This window comes from Ctenocephalides felis, unplaced genomic scaffold (assembly GCF_003426905.1).
Source record: "Ctenocephalides felis isolate EL2017-DRISC unplaced genomic scaffold, ASM342690v1 CF-g0.4_SCAFFOLD_03572, whole genome shotgun sequence".
Classification (NCBI taxonomy): Eukaryota; Metazoa; Arthropoda; class Insecta; order Siphonaptera; family Pulicidae; genus Ctenocephalides; species Ctenocephalides felis.
In genome coordinates this window covers 13,531,437-13,550,287 of record NW_020539726.1, presented here as the reverse complement: position 1 = coordinate 13,550,287, position 18,851 = coordinate 13,531,437, and the positions used below count along the sequence as shown (strand labels likewise).

The window sequence follows — 18,851 nt, the reverse complement described above, 5'->3', positions numbered from 1 at the left end:
TTTTTGTATATTTACATATTAAAAATAATCTGGCAATTATAGCAAATATCTTTTTATTTACAATAACAATTTTTTTAAGAAAAAAGTTGTTAGTATTGTATAATATTTTTCATTGCATTGTTTTTAATTTAATAGTATATAGCAAAATATTTATGTAATAATATTTTGCATGTATAATTATATTTGTAAAGCTTGCGTAAATTGTGTACGATGGAGTTGGAGTGGAACAATGTTAGCATCAGCGGGAGATGATAAACTGATCAAGATATGGAAGAAAGGAGCAGGAACAGGCGGAACTGTTTTTGGTAGCAAGGTTGTTAATAAGGAAAATTGGAAATGTTCAGCTACTTTACAAATTCATCAAGGTAATTAAAGCTAGTAAATTCACTTATATTTACTATATAATTAATTTTAAATGTAAAAGTAATAGGTCAATATTTTTCAAAAAATTGAATTAATTACTGAGTGTTCTGTTAGTTATAGCGTTTAATTTTTAGACTTTGAATGTTATAATCTTGTTTTATTAATAAATAAATTAAATTAAATCATATTACCATTTTTGCAGGTGATATTTTGGATTTGTCATGGTCACCAGGAGATCGGTGGCTAATGAGTTGCAGTGTTGATAATACAATAATTATTTGGGATACTACAACTTTTACTGTAAAAGAACAACTTAGTGGGCATACGGGAATGGTGAAAGGTGTGGTTTGGGACCCTGTAAGTATGAAACTTACATTAATTATATTTGATTGTATATATTATAATTTATATTATTTTGAAAATTTATAATAAACTCGATAATTCAATAAATGAATGCTAAATTTTAGGTTGGTAAATATTTAGCTTCACAATCTGATGATAAGAGTGTTAGAGTTTGGCGTACGTCAGATTGGATGCAAGAAGCTGTTATTACGGAACCTTTTGCTAAATGTGGAGGTATTCCTTTTATATACATTATTATAAAGTATTAGTTAATATTCAAACTATAATTCTGTTTATATTAATTTTATAATTATTTAAAATTAATTGCATTTACTTCAAATACCATAATAATTTTATTTATTATTTTTATGTTTTAATCCATGTAATATTTTAGGTACTACTCATGTTTTGCGTCTTTCCTGGTCACCAGATGGTCAGTACTTGGTTTCAGCTCATGCCATGAATGGCAGAGGTCCAACAGCCCAAATAATTGAACGAGATGGATGGAGCAGTGACAAAGATTTTGTTGGCCACAGAAAAGCTGTAAATGTGTGTAAGTGTATATATTTGAATACAGCTCAACACACACCTTTCTCTAACAATCACACTTTTTGTGATATTGATAAAATTTAATAGAGAATTAATGCAGTTTAAAAAGAAAATATTTTAAGTTTCTACATTCTTCTTTAGTTCTAACTTTTTTTCAACAAAAGAGTTCTAAAAATAATTAAAACTAAAAAAGTGTATGATAATGGTTTGATTTTATATATCAGGTGATATGAGAAGCTTTCAATTTGTTATTCTAATGTTATTTTCTAGTTTTAACAATACAGGAAATAAATACACAATTTTTCTCACAGAGATTCAACAATAATATAATGGAACGAGGCGCTAGGCCTGGAGCCCGGCCTGTCAAATATTGCTGTCTTGCTATGGGATCACGAGATTGTGCATTATCTGTTTGGTGCACTTCAGATCACAGACCTTATTTGCAATACATGATTTATTCACAAAGAGTGTAATGGATCTTTCATGGAGTGCTGATGGTGAATTCTTAATTTATTTTTGATAAACATACTCAGTGATTATTAGAAAATGATCAGTGGTTAATTAAATTGTATATTACAACTTGTTTTTTAAGTGAAAATGTGTATTAAAGAGAATGTACAATTGTATTTTTTGTAATTAATTTAATGATCAAGTAGATTTATAAAGTTTTCCATAAATATTTATCATTCATCTTTATTTTAAATTTTATTTAATTTATTAATGAATTTGTTAATCTCTTGTAGGATTGTCTTTATTAGCTTGTAGTTGGGATGGCAGTGTAGCATGCTTGCATTTTAAAAGTGAAGAAATGGGTCGACTGTTGACGAGTGCAGAAAAGGTTTTTAACATTGTTTTTAGCAAGTTATTTTTTACTTATTCTTATATTCTTATCTTTCCATAGAATGCATTATATGAAAGACTTTATGGACAGTCAGCTGAAAACATAAATGATTCTGGAAATCGCACAATTCTGGAAAGTTGTGATTTATTGGATGAAACCATCAAACCAGTGCCAAATCAAGTAAATGGTGTTGAAGAAACAAGAATAGTATCTAGTGAAGTATCGATTAAAGACCAAAGTTTAAATGTTAGTGTTGAACAAGAAACCATAATCAATAAATCACAACCTCCCCCTACTGCACCAAAACCAATAAACAAACAGATTGAAACGAGAACATCTGATGGCAAACGTAGAATTACTCCCATGTTTATCCCAGCAAATGTAGAATCGTAAGTTTCTTTTTTAAATATATAGAATTTTCTCATGTTTTAAAAATCATTTTATCAATTATAGAAATAGTTTACAAAATGGAACTAGTTTTCCAAGCAGTGCAGTCATGTCAAACAGTAAAGCAGCTAGTATCACAAATTCTATGGTTAAACCCTCTGTTACCATGTGTAATCAAGTCACTCTTCCTAAGTCAAATGTTGCATCTAATAGGATTATGATAATAATAAAACTGTAGATGAATCGTAAGTACAATATTTTGATAATCTAAATATTTTATACATAATAAATGGACTTTTATTTGGCTTGCACCGAATATTCGGAAACTATTCGGTATTCGGCATATTTGGCGTCTTCTTTGATATTCGGCCGAATACAAAATAGTTAAAATCAAAGGCGCCGCTAAGCGACAGCATCGTTGGTGTTTTATCTTTTATCCGATAAAAAGCTCAGGACAGATCTGTATTTGGAAGTGTTCATTTTACATAATAGATTATGAAGAAATGTTTTGCTATATATATATATATATATATATATATATATATATATATACAGTGCTGGATTTACAGTAGGGGCAATCGGGGCTACTACCCAGGGCAAATTTTGGGGGGCGGCAAAATTTGGACAGTGAGAAAAAAATTCTATACAATATAATCAACTTTTTTAACAACATTTTTATTTCAAGAAATATAATTAACAAAACATAATACGATTTCAATGCAGAATTTGGGTTGAAATAAATGATATCTAAAATTTATTAATTTGCCTTGCCTCCCTCTCCGAACGTAAATTATCAAATTGGTAATATGTTATCCATTTTGGCAATTTGGCTAATATAGAGATCCGTTAACAAGCCGAAAGTTCAAGAAAAATATGTTCTTTAGTTCTCGAGCCCTCTTAAAATGACGTATTTGTGCACTTCCAAGCTTATAGCGTCAAAAAAAAAAATTTAAACTAGTGACTCATGGCATTGTGCCTTAAGACAAATTACTGAAACATGCCGTACTGAAAATTACATTTTATAAAAAGCTTTAAATTTTATTGAAAAATAAAAAAAATACTTCTAAAACATTTTTTTGTGTTTTGAAATTTTTCGAAAATTATGAACTTTTTGCAAAGCAATCGCGCTGCGTAGCTGTTTCAGAGAAGAAATATCGAAACTCAATTACCATTTTTCGTAATTGCCTGTACCAAAAGCTAATCAGCACGTCTCCCCATCAATACAAATCTAATATTTTAATTATTCAAGTCGATTTTGAGAACACGGATCAACCGATTTATGATTCAATTCCTATGGATAAGGAGACGTGCTGATTAGTTATTGGTCAAGGCAGGTCCAACTGTTTTGAAGATACGGGCCAAAATGCCAAAAATGATAATTTAGTTTTTGAGAAAAAAACGTCCAATAACAGTCAAAAAAATTTACAGAATAACTGCTTAAATTTGTGGAGGGCAGGTTTAGCGGTTTCGATGATCCAATAAAGAAAGAAACATTTGGCGGACAAAAGTGATCATAAGACATAGGCACATTAAATTATCAGATATTTTAAAGATATTATAATAATAAGTATAAATGTTGTTTATATTTATATAAGTTCTGTAACATTGTTTATCCGTTAGACTGCGACGCGGCGCTTACGCGCTTCTATATTTTGTCCCTCGCAGCTGAAGCACCGCGATTGCTTTAAAAAAAAGTTCGAAAGCTCGTAAAATTTCAGGGATGGGGCGGCATTTTTGTCAGTGCCCCGGGGCGCCAAATTTCTAAATCCGGACCTGTATATATATATATATATATATATATAATATTTAAACTTTATCGACCTTTGAGATTATAAATGACAACATGAAGAACTTTTTTCTCAATCTTCAAAGAATGTTACATGTTTATGCTATTTAATTCATATTAACAATTTTAATTCATTTCATATTAATAAATATCATTCAATGGTTACACACATAGATCTACAATAAAGTAGGCTTGCACCGAATATTCGGTTACTATTCGGTATTCGGCATATGCGGCATCTTTTTTAATGTTTGGTCGAATACCGAATAGTAAAATCGAAGGCGCCGCTGCCGCTCAGCGATAGCATTGTTGGTGTATTATATTTTATGCGATAAAGAGCTCGCGATGGATCTGTATTTGGAAGTATTTAGTTTACATATATAATATGAACATATGAAGATTCTGTTATTGTATATAGAATAATTTAAACTTGATCGACTTTTGAGATTAGAATTCAACACGTGAAAAGCTTTTTACTGAATCACAAGATACTTTATTGTCACATGTTTATAATATCTAATATGATTCATTCAATGGTTTCACACATTATTTGTATCTATATTATTTATTATACAATAAAGTCATTCATTAAATTCAATCTAAGCATTTTCAAATGAAGAGCTGTATTATCGGCCCTTTATTGCAAAATATACAAACAATATTTTTGATCAGTTTATTTTTATTTCATTATAATTAGCCTTCCCAATATATGAAAAATAATATTGTGGTAATAAAAAAAAAATTAAATATTCATGAAAGAAATAATTGAAAACACATTCATACAATATGTAAAGAATCGCTTTTTTCATGATGTTAACATTTATTTCTTAATCACATATGGTATTCAAGTATTTGGTATTCGGCCGAATAATATAAATTGTACCAAATATTCTAAATAACAAAGAGTAATCGAATAGTGGTTACAAGTCTAGGCATAAATTTTGAATAAACTATTGATAGTAATTACATTATTACGAACGATTTAAGGCGCACCTTCCGAATAGTTGCCGAATATTCGGTATTCGGTCTCTGGAGCATGCCGAATATTCGGTATCCGGTATTTTGCCGAATATAGCAAGTCTATTTTTTTATACATAAACATTTTTTCTTTTCAATCTCCATAGGTGCTAGACAAATATTTTATTTAAACCTGATTTATGATATTTTTCAAGCTTTTATTTATAGTAACTAGTATCCTGTTACAAATTTTTAACCTCCGAAGGAGAAGTTTGTTTTTGCCAAACATCTGATTTGCTAATTATGTTTTCTTTATTTTTCACGTTATTCTAAATCAAATGAAACCAAATTTGATAAATATGTGTGTTGTGAGCTGATTGTTGACCTTGTGCCGACGTTTTCTCAAAAACGGCTGGACGGATTTAAAAAATTTAAAAGTCTAGTCATTTTTAAAAATCCAAAAACAATCTCAATTTTTATTGATTGATTATCAAAGCTTATCATATACACGTATCAGGAAATTCATACAACTTCTCTCAAGGCAAAATTCTGCTTGCAACTAATTAAATTTGTATTCAGTAATGATTAATACTTGTAAATTAATGTATCTTTTTTAGGCCTCTCGATAATAAATTAAAAAGGGCTCTAGATTTACCAAGTGTTGGACCTGCAGTTCCAGAAAAAATAACTAAATTAGATAATGTTCGATCTAATATATCCCAAGCAGGACCATTAGCAGCATTTACTGGAAATGTAGTTCGGGATGCAGGAAAATATAAAATACAGGTGATACATAATAATTGATTATTTAATGAAGAACATATACAAAAGTTTTAAAGCTTATTGTTTTATTTAATTTAAATTTTTGTAATTTACATTTAAATGAAATCTGTTTTCCAGTTTTCAAACAATTTCCTAAAGACACAGCATGGACATTTGCATAGTATTAAAGCATACAATTCTACAATGTTATCGGATAATAAATTCTTATGGCAGTATTATACTGGTAAGTCAATAGGGAGCTAAAATATAGCAATGTTTTTTTAATATTGTTTACTTAAAGTATACTTAGTTATGGTTTATATAAAAATCTATATTAATTTTAGCAAAAAATGTTTAATCAAATTACTTATTCAAATGACACTGTTGAAAGTCAGTACGTACGATACAATATATTAAATAGATTTTAATAAAAAAAATTGTTGTTATAAAAGGTGCGTCAATTGTGTATGCAGCCTGCACAGCTTCTTTCATATCAGTGGCTTGTGAAGATATGGTAATTCACTGCTTAGAGACTACCTCAGGAAAGCCTGCATTGCCATTAATATCTTTACCAGGACCTTGTATTCGATTAGTCTTAACACCTACAAGTTATTTAGCTGCACTAACAACAAATTCACATGTTCTGGTTTGGAATATATCTGAAAGAAAAGCTATTTTTCGTGAAACATTTGGACATCTTTTAGCAGATGGTATGACAAATTTGGAATAATAAGAACATAGTAAACATCAAATTGAATTTTGATATGGAATGTATCATATAATTTAGAATCATATATGTAATGTTTATTATTCTATTTATGAAAGTATTTCTATTAACTTGCATAAATTCTTCACTTCTATAGTTTTGTCTTTGAATAAGTTTTCTTATATTGCATAGCATATGAAAAAAAAAGTAGTTTGTCTTTCTAGACTCAACAAAGGAAGTTGAAAGATGTACAACTGATTCTTCTGAATCAACTTCTTTTGTTTTTACTGAAAAATAATTGATAAAAGAATATAAGCTTATTTGAAAATATTAAGATCTATTGATTTTTATATTATTTGCATATAGCCATATTTACATATAGTTGAAATGAATATTTAGGAATCTTGTTTAAAAAATGTATGTTATTTTTTCAGCTACATTATTGAATTGTGCTCTAACACATTTTGGTATGCCAATCATAACATTTTCAAATGGCAAATCATATACTTATTGTAAGGATCTACAAACATGGTAAGTTAATGTTTAACAAAATTAAATGGTATGAAGTATGACTATCTTTAAGTAATTTATTTTTTGTTGCTTTATAGGATAATGTTATGTAATCCACGAGACCCTGTAATGAGGATAGGAATGTGGTCCGTCTCTAAAGCTACTCCGCCTCCTAGGGGACAAGCTTTGACTATTGCACAACATGCAATATCTGCCAAGTCCATGTTATATGGGTATATTTTTCATTATATTTTTAATAATGCTTACAATAATGCATATTTTATATAATATAAGATACTACTTAATATGTTATATAAAATATCTTATATTATAGTCTTATATAGATTAGAGCATTTAAAATTCTAAAATTGATTATGGCATGCCAATTTGGCTCAAAAAATATATTATTTTTTTTATTTCATTTTTAAATCGCTGCAGATATATTGAACAATTCATTTCTTATATAAATTTTATGATGCCACAAATCCACTTACCACAAAAAAAATACAGTAGTACTGAAGTATTCAAAATTATAAAAATAGATTGTAAATTGGGCTGAATAATTGAAACAAAACAAGAACAAATACTGAGAATTTATAAAATTTCTATTAATTATGATAGTATGCTTTTTCTTTAATTTTTAGTGCTGGTAATACTCGTCAGCATGCAGCAGCCCAAAGCTTTCTGGAATCACAATTGATAGCAAGTGAGGCCTTGAAATCAGCTGATGACTTCCGATATTGGCTAGAAGCGTTTATGGAGCATTTAGGAGCTCATGGGCCTGAGCAAGCATTGAGAAGAGTACTAGATGATCTGTTGGGTTCATCTATTTTGATGTCCAAAGATGCAAATAATACTTCGAAACGAGAAATATTGGTAAATATAAATTTTTATTTGTGACTAAATACCCTGAAAGTTTGTCTGCTTCTATAAATACTAAGGCTATTAATTTTATTTGTATTTTTATGAGAGGATTCATATTTTATTATTAATCTCTATAGGCTTAATTTTTCATATTTATTAAATATGACTATCTTATGCATGTTTACAATACTTTTATATCAACAATGCAACAGATATCAATTGTAATCATTCTAAAATAAAACACAGACTATAATAGTTTGTTCATGTCATTTTTAGAATTATTTTTATGTTGAAAGAATTTCTGACCAAAATTATTTATCATTTCCAGGGACTTGACAAAAATGTACTATTAGAATCTTGCCTACGAATTCTGAGGAAGCATGTTAAATGGCAAAGAATATATTTAGAATATTCAGATCAGATAAATGAAATAAATGCTCAAAAGTTATGAGTTCTTCAAAATATATTTATTCATTAAGAAATATTATTACTTGTTTGTATAATGAAATTCTTAATCTAATTATATTTAAATAGTACTAATCATTTTGTATCATATGTTAATAATTCACACAACTGACTGCCATTCATCTTACATTTTATTTTCCTAAGAAGTTTTATCACAACAAAACATTATTCCATTTCAATTGTAAATATTAAAAGTAATTTTTACAATTTAAATTTATCATTTATTGCTACTAAATTTATATTTATTCTAAATACCAATATATGATGTACATTAAAATTATTTATAAAATTTGGAAAGTATGTAAATTTTTGATTATGTATCCCATAATATCAATTATACTATTTATAAAACATAATTTTGAATTATTTTATACTTTAATAAATAAATTGCAGAAAAACTGTTTTATTGAATAATCTTAATTTTAAAAAGTAATTATAGTTCTTTTGGGAGTTTGTATTAGAACGTTATTGTTTCAGAGAATTCAATATTATCGTTCGCCGACAAAAAAAATGGTAGCGCACCATATTGTCGAATAGAAGCACTGACACCTTCTATCTTAGTGCAAAATCCATAGATAAACAAGTATAATGGTTCCTGTCTGAGAAAAGACAGCATAGCACATGTTTTAACTAAAAAGAGAGCATGTGCTCATAAATCGCTGTTTGCTCGAAGCGAACTTATTTCCCTGTTCCTATCTTTGTATTATTTTATATCTTTGTTTTTAGTTTGAAGACATTTTTTGAAGTTTGCATATAATAAAATATAAAAGAAAACCCAAAAAATTATGAGAAATATTTCATCCATGATAATATGTATCTGATTTTTTTTGTTTTCCATTTGACATATAATTAAGATAACATCTTTTTGCCGAATATCACCTTGTGCTTTTTTAATAATCAAAGCTTTGTTTTACAAAAATGGATGAAGATGAAGTTGAACGATTTGAAATAACAGATTATGATCTAGAAAATGAATTTTATCCTAGAAGCAGAAGACGTCCTACAAAAAATCAACAGATATATGGTTAGCTTCATTTTAAATTTATAATTTAATTTAATCGTTTAATCCTAGGTTGATAATATCTGTGCTTGAATATTGAAATCAATCTTTTTAGCAGTTTCTGATTATTTCTAAATCATAGCTTAAGAATATTGTTTTTGCATAATTTGTGTAAACGTACTAATTACCAATAAGTTATTTAATTAAAGTTCTTTGACATTATTTATGAAGCAATTTATTACTTTTACTTTCTTCACTACATTTGTGATAAATTTTTTTTCTAATTGTGTAAGGTATTTGGGCAGCGGATGATAGTGAAGATGATGAACCCAAATCTGGGAGGAAACGACCAAAAGATTATAGTGCACCAGTCAACTTTATTGCTGGTGGCATTCAACAATCTGGAAAAAAAGAAAAAGTCGAAGATGAGGGTAAAGATTATGATAAAACATAAATAATATGTGTTAAATTATATCATTTTGCTTAATTTCTCATGTTAATTGCTATTAATTAAAATTATTATTAAATAATAGTTTTTGAAAATGCTAGAGATTTATACATTATTACATTAATTAAAACTATGTTTAAATATTCAAATCAAAATCAAATACAAGGGTGGTTAAATTCTTTAGATACATTGAATATTATTTGATTTGTATAACTCAGCTTTTATTTTCATTCATTTCAATCAATTTTAGAAAAGGAAGAAGAACCAGAAGTTATAAATTCATCGAGTGAGTCAGATGAGGAACCGAGGGCAAGTTTTAAAAGTAATGAGACAGCTGGCATGCGTAGTGTACAGAAAGGATTTGTTCAACAAGGAGTTGGCAGTTGGGAGAAGCATACTAAAGGTATTGGTGCTAAGTTGTTATTACAGGTAACTATTTATAAAGAACGAAACGATTTAATATTATAATTAATTTTTGGTTTCCATTTTTTTGCATTAGATGGGATATCAACCCGGTAAAGGACTTGGAAAAACATTGCAAGGTATTTCTGCGCCAGTTCAAGCACATGTGAGAAAAGGCAGGGGAGCCATTGGAGCATACGGTCCTGAAAAGGCACCTAAAGTAGCTGATAAAAAAGTATGTTGCTTTTATTATTTAATTATGATATGGTATTGATTCAACAATAAATTGCCTAGTATTTTTAAAATACCTGCATAATGGAATATTTTGTCTAATTTTTTTTGTGTATAAGTAATTTCAAATTTGTGTATAATAATTTCAAAATATGATTATGATATAGTCAGGACAAGCTACTGAAGATGGTAGTAAGAAAGAGTCATCGAGTTATAAAGAGAGGTTAAACAAATGGCGAAGAAAGGATGGAGATAAATCACCGAAAAATAAAACCAGATATTTTTATAACAACTTTAGTGAAATGAAAACGGAATCATTGTTGATAAATAAGCAACCCAAGATAGATTCTTTAAAAAAGTAAGTAATTTAAATATTGCTTAAATTTGCTCATCTTCATGTAAAATGAATGATTTTAGGGAATTTGAAACTACAAAAATAATTGATATGACAGGACCTACAAAAAGGGTTTTATCTGGATACCATGCTCTAAAACATACAAAAACTAATGATGATAATTTATATGATGAAAAACAATATGCAGTGAGAAATAATTTCTCACTACCGGAATTAATGCATAATTTAAATCTTATTGTAGAAATGTATGAACAGGTAAGTCTTTGTAAAGCCTTATATATTTTAAAGTTTTAATTACATATTGAATAAAGATTTCATGTTGAAATAATAATTGCAGAATATTATTGCGAATGATAAGATTGTGATGGACTCTTCTGATAAATTAGTTACTATGGAACATGCTCATAAAGCTTTGCAGGATGTAGTTTCAATAGAACAAACTTATATAAGTTCATTAGAAAAAGTATTTGAAATAGTACAAAATCTTAAGAGAGAAGATATAGGAATGAATGAACTGGCAGAACAATTAGTAATACTTCAGGTAAAATATTTTATTAATAAATATTTTTTAACTTGAAATTGATTTAAAATATAATTCAGTAATTTTTTATAAATAATAATAGGTCAAATTAATTTTTGTATATGAATGCATAAAATTGGAGTTGAATTTAATTCATAAATTGTTACTTTTAGTTTACTCCATTGTTGTGCATTTTAATCATTATTAATAGAAGCAACTGTGAAAGTGCATTAGACTATTAAATTTAACAATAAAACCAATTTTTATTTTCTCACTTTGAGTATTAAAAGTTACGTTAAATATATATTTAATAGTACATACAGTGTTAAATTATTTTTCGCTAATTAGTAACCATTTTATTAGGCTTTAAATTTTAAGAATTGCCTTCATTCATGTGTATTTAAAGTGAATTGTAAATTTAACCATTGTAAAAACAACTCTAAGTTATTAAATTATTGAAATAAAATCTTGTATCAATAGAGTAATCATGCAACGGAGTATGAAGAATATCAACTTTGGGACCTTGCTCATCTAGTTGTAGCTCCCAAACTAAAAACATTTATGAATGGATGGAATCCTTTGCATTTTCCAAAGCAGCATATACAGCTTATCGAACAATGGAAAGATATATTATATGATGGAAAAAAACAAAGTGGAATAGAATCATTTGGAAAATTGGTAAGATTTCATTTGTAATATAGACTTCATGTTCATATTGTTATCAAGGCATAAACTACACAATTGTTAATTATTGATATATTACTATATTTTATATTACTTAGTAGTTATATTACTTATTACTATTAACTATCAACTGTTAACGATTCACTTATCATTTTTCACTATTTACTATTAACTATTCATTTATCACTTATCACCATTCACTATTTAACTATTCATTTATCACTATTGAGTATTAACTATTTATCTATTAACTATTAACAATTTATCTATCAACTTTGAATTATTTATCTATTAACTATTAATTATTTATCTATTAACTATTCACTATTTACTATTAACTATTTATTTATCACTACTTAATATCCACTACTTAATGCAATAACTATCAACTATTTATCTCTTAACTATTAATTTTTTATTATTTATCTGCTTACCTATTTAACTATTGAATTATTCACTTATCACTATTAACTTTTTATCTATTTAACTATTCACTTATCGCTATTCACTATCCACTATTTAACTATTAACTATTTGTCTATTAACTATTCACATATCACTATTAATAATTAAATATTCACTATTCACTTAAGGATTTTTATTTATATTTATATTTAAATTTACATTTATATTAAAAGTACACATTTACCAAAACACAATGGTAAGTGTGCACATTTACCTGTGAATGTACATACGCACTATAATCAGTTTGGGAAATGTGCACATTTTTGTGCACCAAGAGTGCACATAAATTTATTTTATACAGCGTTTTAGCAAAACAAATGTTTAGAAAATATATTAAATTAAATATGATAAAGAAAAGTTCTGTTTATGCAATATTCCATAAAATTATTTATGAGTTACATATTCACTACTATTTTTTAAAAAACATAACACTCATATCATTATCATTTTTGTTTTACTGTTTAATGAATATTATTTTTTTCAGGTTTGGTTTAGCGTTTGCCCCCATTTACAATCAGCTTTAGAACAATGGAATCCGAAACAACCTAATGATGCTATCCAGTTTTTGGCAATTTGGGATCCTCTATTTACAAATTGGGTTCGTAATAATATTTATGACCAATTATTGTTACCAAAGATTACAGAGGAAGTTATTAAATGGGACCCTACAACTGACATAGTACCAATTCATATTTGGGTTCACCCCTGGGCACCAATTTTAGGTAAAATTGATAATAGATACAAAAATCAAAACACAAGTCATAATACATGTAAAAAATTTAGTATTTTACTTAATGTTTAAATTTGATGGACCTAATTTGTTTGTTAGTTAGATTGATTGATCGAATGCTAGAAATTGGAAGTTCAATCTTTTCACAAACAGAAATTTAGATTTTTTAAAAATATATCCTTTAGAAAGATATTGAAATAACAGAAAGATATAAAATGGCATATCTAATAACTAATTTTCATTCTTATATTTTTGATTTGGTTAAAGCTAATGTTTTCTTATTTTGATTTGTTTTTGACAATGTAACAAATATTATATTAAAAATTAATTTGTTGATGTCTTAAGGATAATATTTTGAGATTCATGTACTTGATTACAATTTTGTCATATATGTTTCATATTTCTCTTAATTGTTATAATTTGTGATTAACATTATTATGAAGAATATGAAATTGGAGTTACTTTTTATTTTATTCATTATGATACATTTTAAAAGGAATGAATATGAAAATGTTTGAATTTGCTACATGATTTAGGTAAAAGATTGGAAGTCATGGTTTACCCAAATATTCGTGATAAGTTGGGCTATGCCCTGGGCTCTTGGCATCCTTCAGATCGAAGTGCTAGAGCAGTTCTCATACCATGGAAGGACGTTTTTGATATGGGCGAATTTATGGCGTTTTTACTTAAATATATAGTACCTAAACTTCAAGCAACACTGGCTGAGTTGGTAATTACCAGAACTCAACAAAACTTAGGTAAAATCTTTATACATATAAACACATATCTATAATACAATCAGAACATTTCTCTAACTTGCAAATCTATTTCAGAACTTTGGAATCAAGTCTGGGAGTGGAAAGATTTATTATCAGTACCATTAATGGCACAATTGTTAGAGAAATATTTCTTCCCTAAATGGCTTCAAATGTTGACAATGTGGTTAAATGAATCACCAGATTATCATCAAGTATCCAACTGGTACTCTTATTGGAAAAGTTTACTTAATGAGGATATGCTAACACAAATTAATATAAAAGGTAAATTGAAAATCAAATCATGAACAATTGTGAACTGTTTATAATTAATTATACTTCTATTATTTTTAACTTTTTGTAGGGTAAGTTATAGTAATCGCAAAAAAATCGAAAATGAAAATTTTTGTATATTATTACAAAGGTTTCTAAATATTTTGGCATACTTTAGAAAAAATGGATGTATGTGTGTGCGTGTGTGTGTGTGCGGATACAAATTTTCGTCGACGATTTCGGGAACACCGATCAACCGATTTGATTGATTCAAAAAACATTCGATTAGTATTGATGTGGAGACGTACTGATTAGTTTTTGGTATAGGTAGGTAATATTAAAAAAAAATTTTTTTTAATACTTTTTATGTTTGTATAGTTGATACTACACAAACTATTTAAAATTGTTAACTCAGTGCATATATTTCGCGAACGAAAAATTGATGCATTTGAAATAAAATATGTTCATTCTAACAATAAGTCCGTTTAATTAGATTTTGTTTATATATATTTCATTCAAACATATATAAACAAAGTCGTCTAATCTAATAAGTTTTAATAACAACTACATAGAATATTTAATAACTACAAGAAACAAATAATGAAAATTCTAGTTTTTATAATATTTATTCATAGACATTTTTGATGACTGATTATTTTTATTCTTTGAATGTTACTGTACGGTAAGTTCCAGCAATTCGCCTTAAGGCATGATGCCATGCGCCCCACTAGTTTCATTAAGCAATGTAAATAAATACAATCTGTGAAATTAAACTTTCTATATAAAATGAATATTTAGCTTAGCAATGAAAAAAATATGATTTTGCGTCATATTTAATCTCTTTTGAGTATTTTTACGGGATTTGACCATATATTTTTTATTTCCAGAATATTTTAGAAAAGCCTTAGAAATGATGCATCGTGCTATTGGAGGAGGTATGCCTGAAACAACAACATATAAAGAACGCGTTCCGTCTCCAAAGGCTTTACCAGCATTTAGTGCAGATGTAAGAAAATTTAGAGTTTTATTTACAATACAAGTTTTATAACTTCAAACTTGAGTTATGAGAACTGATTTCAAATCTAATAAAGATTTCTTCAATTTTCCAGAAGATGGGTATTGCTTCACTAGGTTTTCGGGAAATTGTTGCTCAAAGATGTTTGGAGCATGGTATTCTATTCATGCCTATGATGGGAAGGAGATACGAGGGAAAACAGTTATATAAAGTTGGGAACATATTTTGTTATATAGATAGAAGTGTACTGATGGTATGTTTAGATGGGGTTACGTATAAACCCATGGGTCTGGCAGAAATGATGGAACGCGCTGCCTAGATGATAATTAAAGTTTATGGATGATTTTATTATTTATGCAATGTATTTGTAGTGTATCTAGTAAATTTTTATTTTTTATTTATAGTATAATATTAAATAAGATTTTATAATAAATTAAAAAAAAATATTTATTGAATAATATTTTCCATAGCATATGAGCTTTCAAATTTTCAATTTATATTCATTCTTGAATTGATATCTTGTTTATAATAATAATAATATCTTAAATAATAATGTTGGATAATTTTATTATGACTAGGAACTTACAACTCATCTTGATATTCAATATAGATTGAACTTGATACTTTAGACATCAAATTACTTGTTCGCGAAACCTGATATTTGAAGTTTATTTATTAACATTACTTAATAAGCTGTAAAAATAGTCATTCATTAAATTTTTTCTTAGATAATACAGCTTTTATTTATTTTTATGTGATTTAAGTATTTATTTATTAATACTTCCCAAAGGAAACGTTTGTTTTTGCTTTAAGATCCGACTTGCTAAGTTTGTTTCCTTTTTTTTGATACCAACAATCGATAAAGTACGAATGTATGTATGTGTTAAAGAAATAAATGTTCTAAAATTTTACATTTGGTCAATCTTTTCTCAAAAACGGCTGCTCTGAATTTAAAAATTTAAATGCCATTTGATGGAATTCGATAAGAATTTTCTTGTTTAATAGTTCTGCACGACTACCGGCTGAGCAGTTTTTTTTTTATTTGTGCATAGTTTTTCGTTAACGTTTTTGCCAAAAATCCTGAACCAATTTTGAAAATTCAAAAATATGCTTTATGGTAAAGATTGACCGGTATATTGAAATTAATTAATGAAGTTATTTTTTTTTTTAATTTATTTTTAATAAAAATTTGCAGTAATCGAGTTCAGATTCTTAACGTAAAAAGTAGTTTAATTACAAATCTCCATTAAAGTTATAAATTAATGGATTTACACCGTTTACGTGTGTAGGTGCCGCCTTATCTATCGTATTAATTTTCCGGAGACCACAACGCGTGTAGGCAAAAGTTATTATTAAACTAGTGGGGTGGGTGGCATCGTGCCTTAAGGCAAATTGCTGGAACTTCCCGTACCGTAACGGAATGTTCGAGGAATACTGAATGTTTTCAAATAGATTATTATAAATATTGTAACATTGTCTAATATTATAAGAATTATATAAACTGAATTGCAAAGTTGAAATTATTTGTTTCAACAAAAAACTAAAAAAAAAAAAAAAAAAAAATGGGACAAAATTTTTTTTCCAAAATCAATTATTTTGTTAAGACAAGCAGAAAGTTTTTTGAATCATTCAAATCGGACGCTTACTTCTATCAAAAACTGCCCATTTTTTACATATTTAGCTCCGTATCTTCGAAATGGCTGGGCCTGGCTTTCCAAAAACTAATAAACACTTCTCCTAATCATTACTAATTGAATGTTTTTTAGATCATTCAAATCGGATACTCCGTTCTCTCAAAAATTCGATTTCTATTTTCCGCACTCTTTGCTCCGTATCTCCGAAACGGCTGGACCTGCCTTTGCCAAAAACTAATCAGCTCTTTTCCCTATCAATAGGAATCGAATGTTTTTGGAACCATTCAAATCGGTTGATCCGTGCGCCCTAAAACGTGACTGGAAATTTGTATCCACACATACATACACACACAACACATACACATACACACACACACACACACACATCCATTTTTTCTGAGGTATGCCAAAACGTTCAGAAACCTTCAAAACGTCGAGAAATGTAAAAATTTTCAATTCCGATTTTCGGCCCATTACAATAACTTACCCTACGGGAAGTTAATAAATTCGAAAAAGGCAGAAACTTCGGAAATACTAAAATTATCATCAGCTATAAATAATTTAGTGTTCTTGCAGAAAAAGACACAAATGATATTTAACGTGTATTCAATCTAAATTGCGCAACAAACAAAGTTTTTTGGAAAAGGTAGCAGATTGATAATTATTTTGAATACATATTTATTTTAGGCTTACACCGAATATTCGGTTACTATTCGGTATTCGGTATATTCGGCACCCTTTTTAGTATTCGGCCTAATACCGTATACGTACTCTTCTTTTATTGGCACCTTTTTTTAATATTCGGGTTAATACCGAATATATACTCTTCTTTTATCTATGACCTATTTAAAATCAAAGGCGCTGCCGCCGCTCAGCGACAATATTCGGTATTCGGCATTTTGCCGAAAATACTATTCGTTAAAACCTAATTTATTTCAATTTAATGTAATTTTTTGTGTAAAATTTTTACGCTTATTAAAGGCACTCGAACAGCATTTTATACTTGGTCCCAAGGTACGCTACGCTTCTGAATCACTTTTAAAATAATATATTGATTTTTAATTGATTAATTTGCTTTTTTTACACATATCGGGAAGTCTCGTGAAAGTATTATGTGAGAGCTTCTAGTTAGGATTAGCTTCTAGTTTTTAATTATATTTAATATTAGGAATAATAGTTTATACTTATATTTATTTATGATAGTTACTTAATTTTATTGGTCACAAGATCAATGAATCTCGTTTTATTTCGCATGTACAAATTTATATAATCCATGTTCTGAGTTCGGAATTCGAATTAGTGATCTAACTTCAGATGTCTTCTATGGTACAGTTTCATCACTTTAGTAAAAGAATAAACCTGGCATGACTTCATGATCCTGAAGATTTCATGGAAGTATGTACGGCTACTTATTTTAATCGTGCGGTTGGTGCAGTGCGGACGTTGATTGAAGTGTTGTGCTAATGTAGAACATTATAAAGGATTCTGAGTGGACTGTTATGGTTGTTGATCGTTTTGTGAAGTGAAAATTGTGTTTTTTTTGTTAAGTAAATGTGTTAAATGTTTCAAAAAAAATTTTGACGCTGGGAATTGCGTATAGGTGAGTATCCACATTATTGTTGATAAATTTTGATCTATATTTGTATAAAATATTTATACTTATTATAAGTTATTATAAGTAACTTATATAAGATAATTTATAAGTCGCCTCTGAATAAAAATATGTTTTGCACAAAATAAAAATAGATTATTCTGTGCGAATAGTAGGAAGTAAATAATTATATATTATTGATATATAACATTATAG

General features: G+C 27.9%; 3 protein-coding genes across 3 annotated transcripts; all 3 read left to right on the top strand.

Moving 5' to 3' along the window:
- The first annotated feature begins 169 nt into the window (after positions 1–169).
- Positions 170–2,720, top strand: LOC113388116 (protein HIRA homolog). Its single transcript, XM_026625521.1, is given in 9 exon segments — positions 170–365; positions 566–720; positions 831–939; positions 1,100–1,262; positions 1,568–1,695; positions 1,698–1,751; positions 1,998–2,092; positions 2,156–2,484; positions 2,549–2,720. Coding segments are annotated over 9 exon segments (1,401 nt in total).
- A 2,584-nt stretch (positions 2,721–5,304) lies between these two features.
- LOC113388115 (protein HIRA homolog) lies at positions 5,305–8,585 on the top strand. Its single transcript, XM_026625520.1, has 8 exons — positions 5,305–5,318; positions 5,843–6,011; positions 6,126–6,231; positions 6,440–6,697; positions 7,128–7,224; positions 7,302–7,436; positions 7,848–8,079; positions 8,396–8,585. The coding sequence occupies exons 1-8, from the start codon at positions 5,305–5,307 to the stop codon at positions 8,516–8,518; spliced, it is 1,134 nt and encodes a 377-aa protein (XP_026481305.1). The 3' UTR covers positions 8,519–8,585.
- Positions 8,586–9,334: 749 nt separating this feature from the next.
- On the top strand, positions 9,335–15,729 carry LOC113388114 (septin-interacting protein 1-like). Its single transcript, XM_026625519.1, has 13 exons — positions 9,335–9,556; positions 9,826–9,963; positions 10,231–10,409; positions 10,480–10,617; positions 10,781–10,971; positions 11,031–11,223; positions 11,306–11,509; positions 11,969–12,166; positions 13,122–13,359; positions 13,904–14,125; positions 14,201–14,407; positions 15,283–15,401; positions 15,505–15,729. Exons 1-13 carry the CDS (start codon positions 9,451–9,453, stop codon positions 15,727–15,729), a joined length of 2,358 nt encoding a protein of 785 aa, XP_026481304.1. The 5' UTR covers positions 9,335–9,450.
- Positions 15,730–18,851: the final 3,122 nt, after the last annotated feature.

Coding starts and splice junctions, on each gene's coding strand:
- LOC113388115 (XM_026625520.1), top strand. Junction 6,012..6,125: donor CAGGAAAATATAAAATACAG/GTGATACATAAT, acceptor TCTGTTTTCCAG/TTTTCAAACAATTTCCTAAA. Junction 6,232..6,439: donor CTTATGGCAGTATTATACTG/GTAAGTCAATAG, acceptor TTGTTATAAAAG/GTGCGTCAATTGTGTATGCA.
- LOC113388114 (XM_026625519.1), top strand. CDS start 9,451: ATGGATGAAGATGAAGTTGAACGATTTGAAATAACAGATTATGATCTA. Junction 10,618..10,780: donor CTAAAGTAGCTGATAAAAAA/GTATGTTGCTTT, acceptor ATTATGATATAG/TCAGGACAAGCTACTGAAGA. Junction 11,224..11,305: donor TTGTAGAAATGTATGAACAG/GTAAGTCTTTGT, acceptor TAATAATTGCAG/AATATTATTGCGAATGATAA.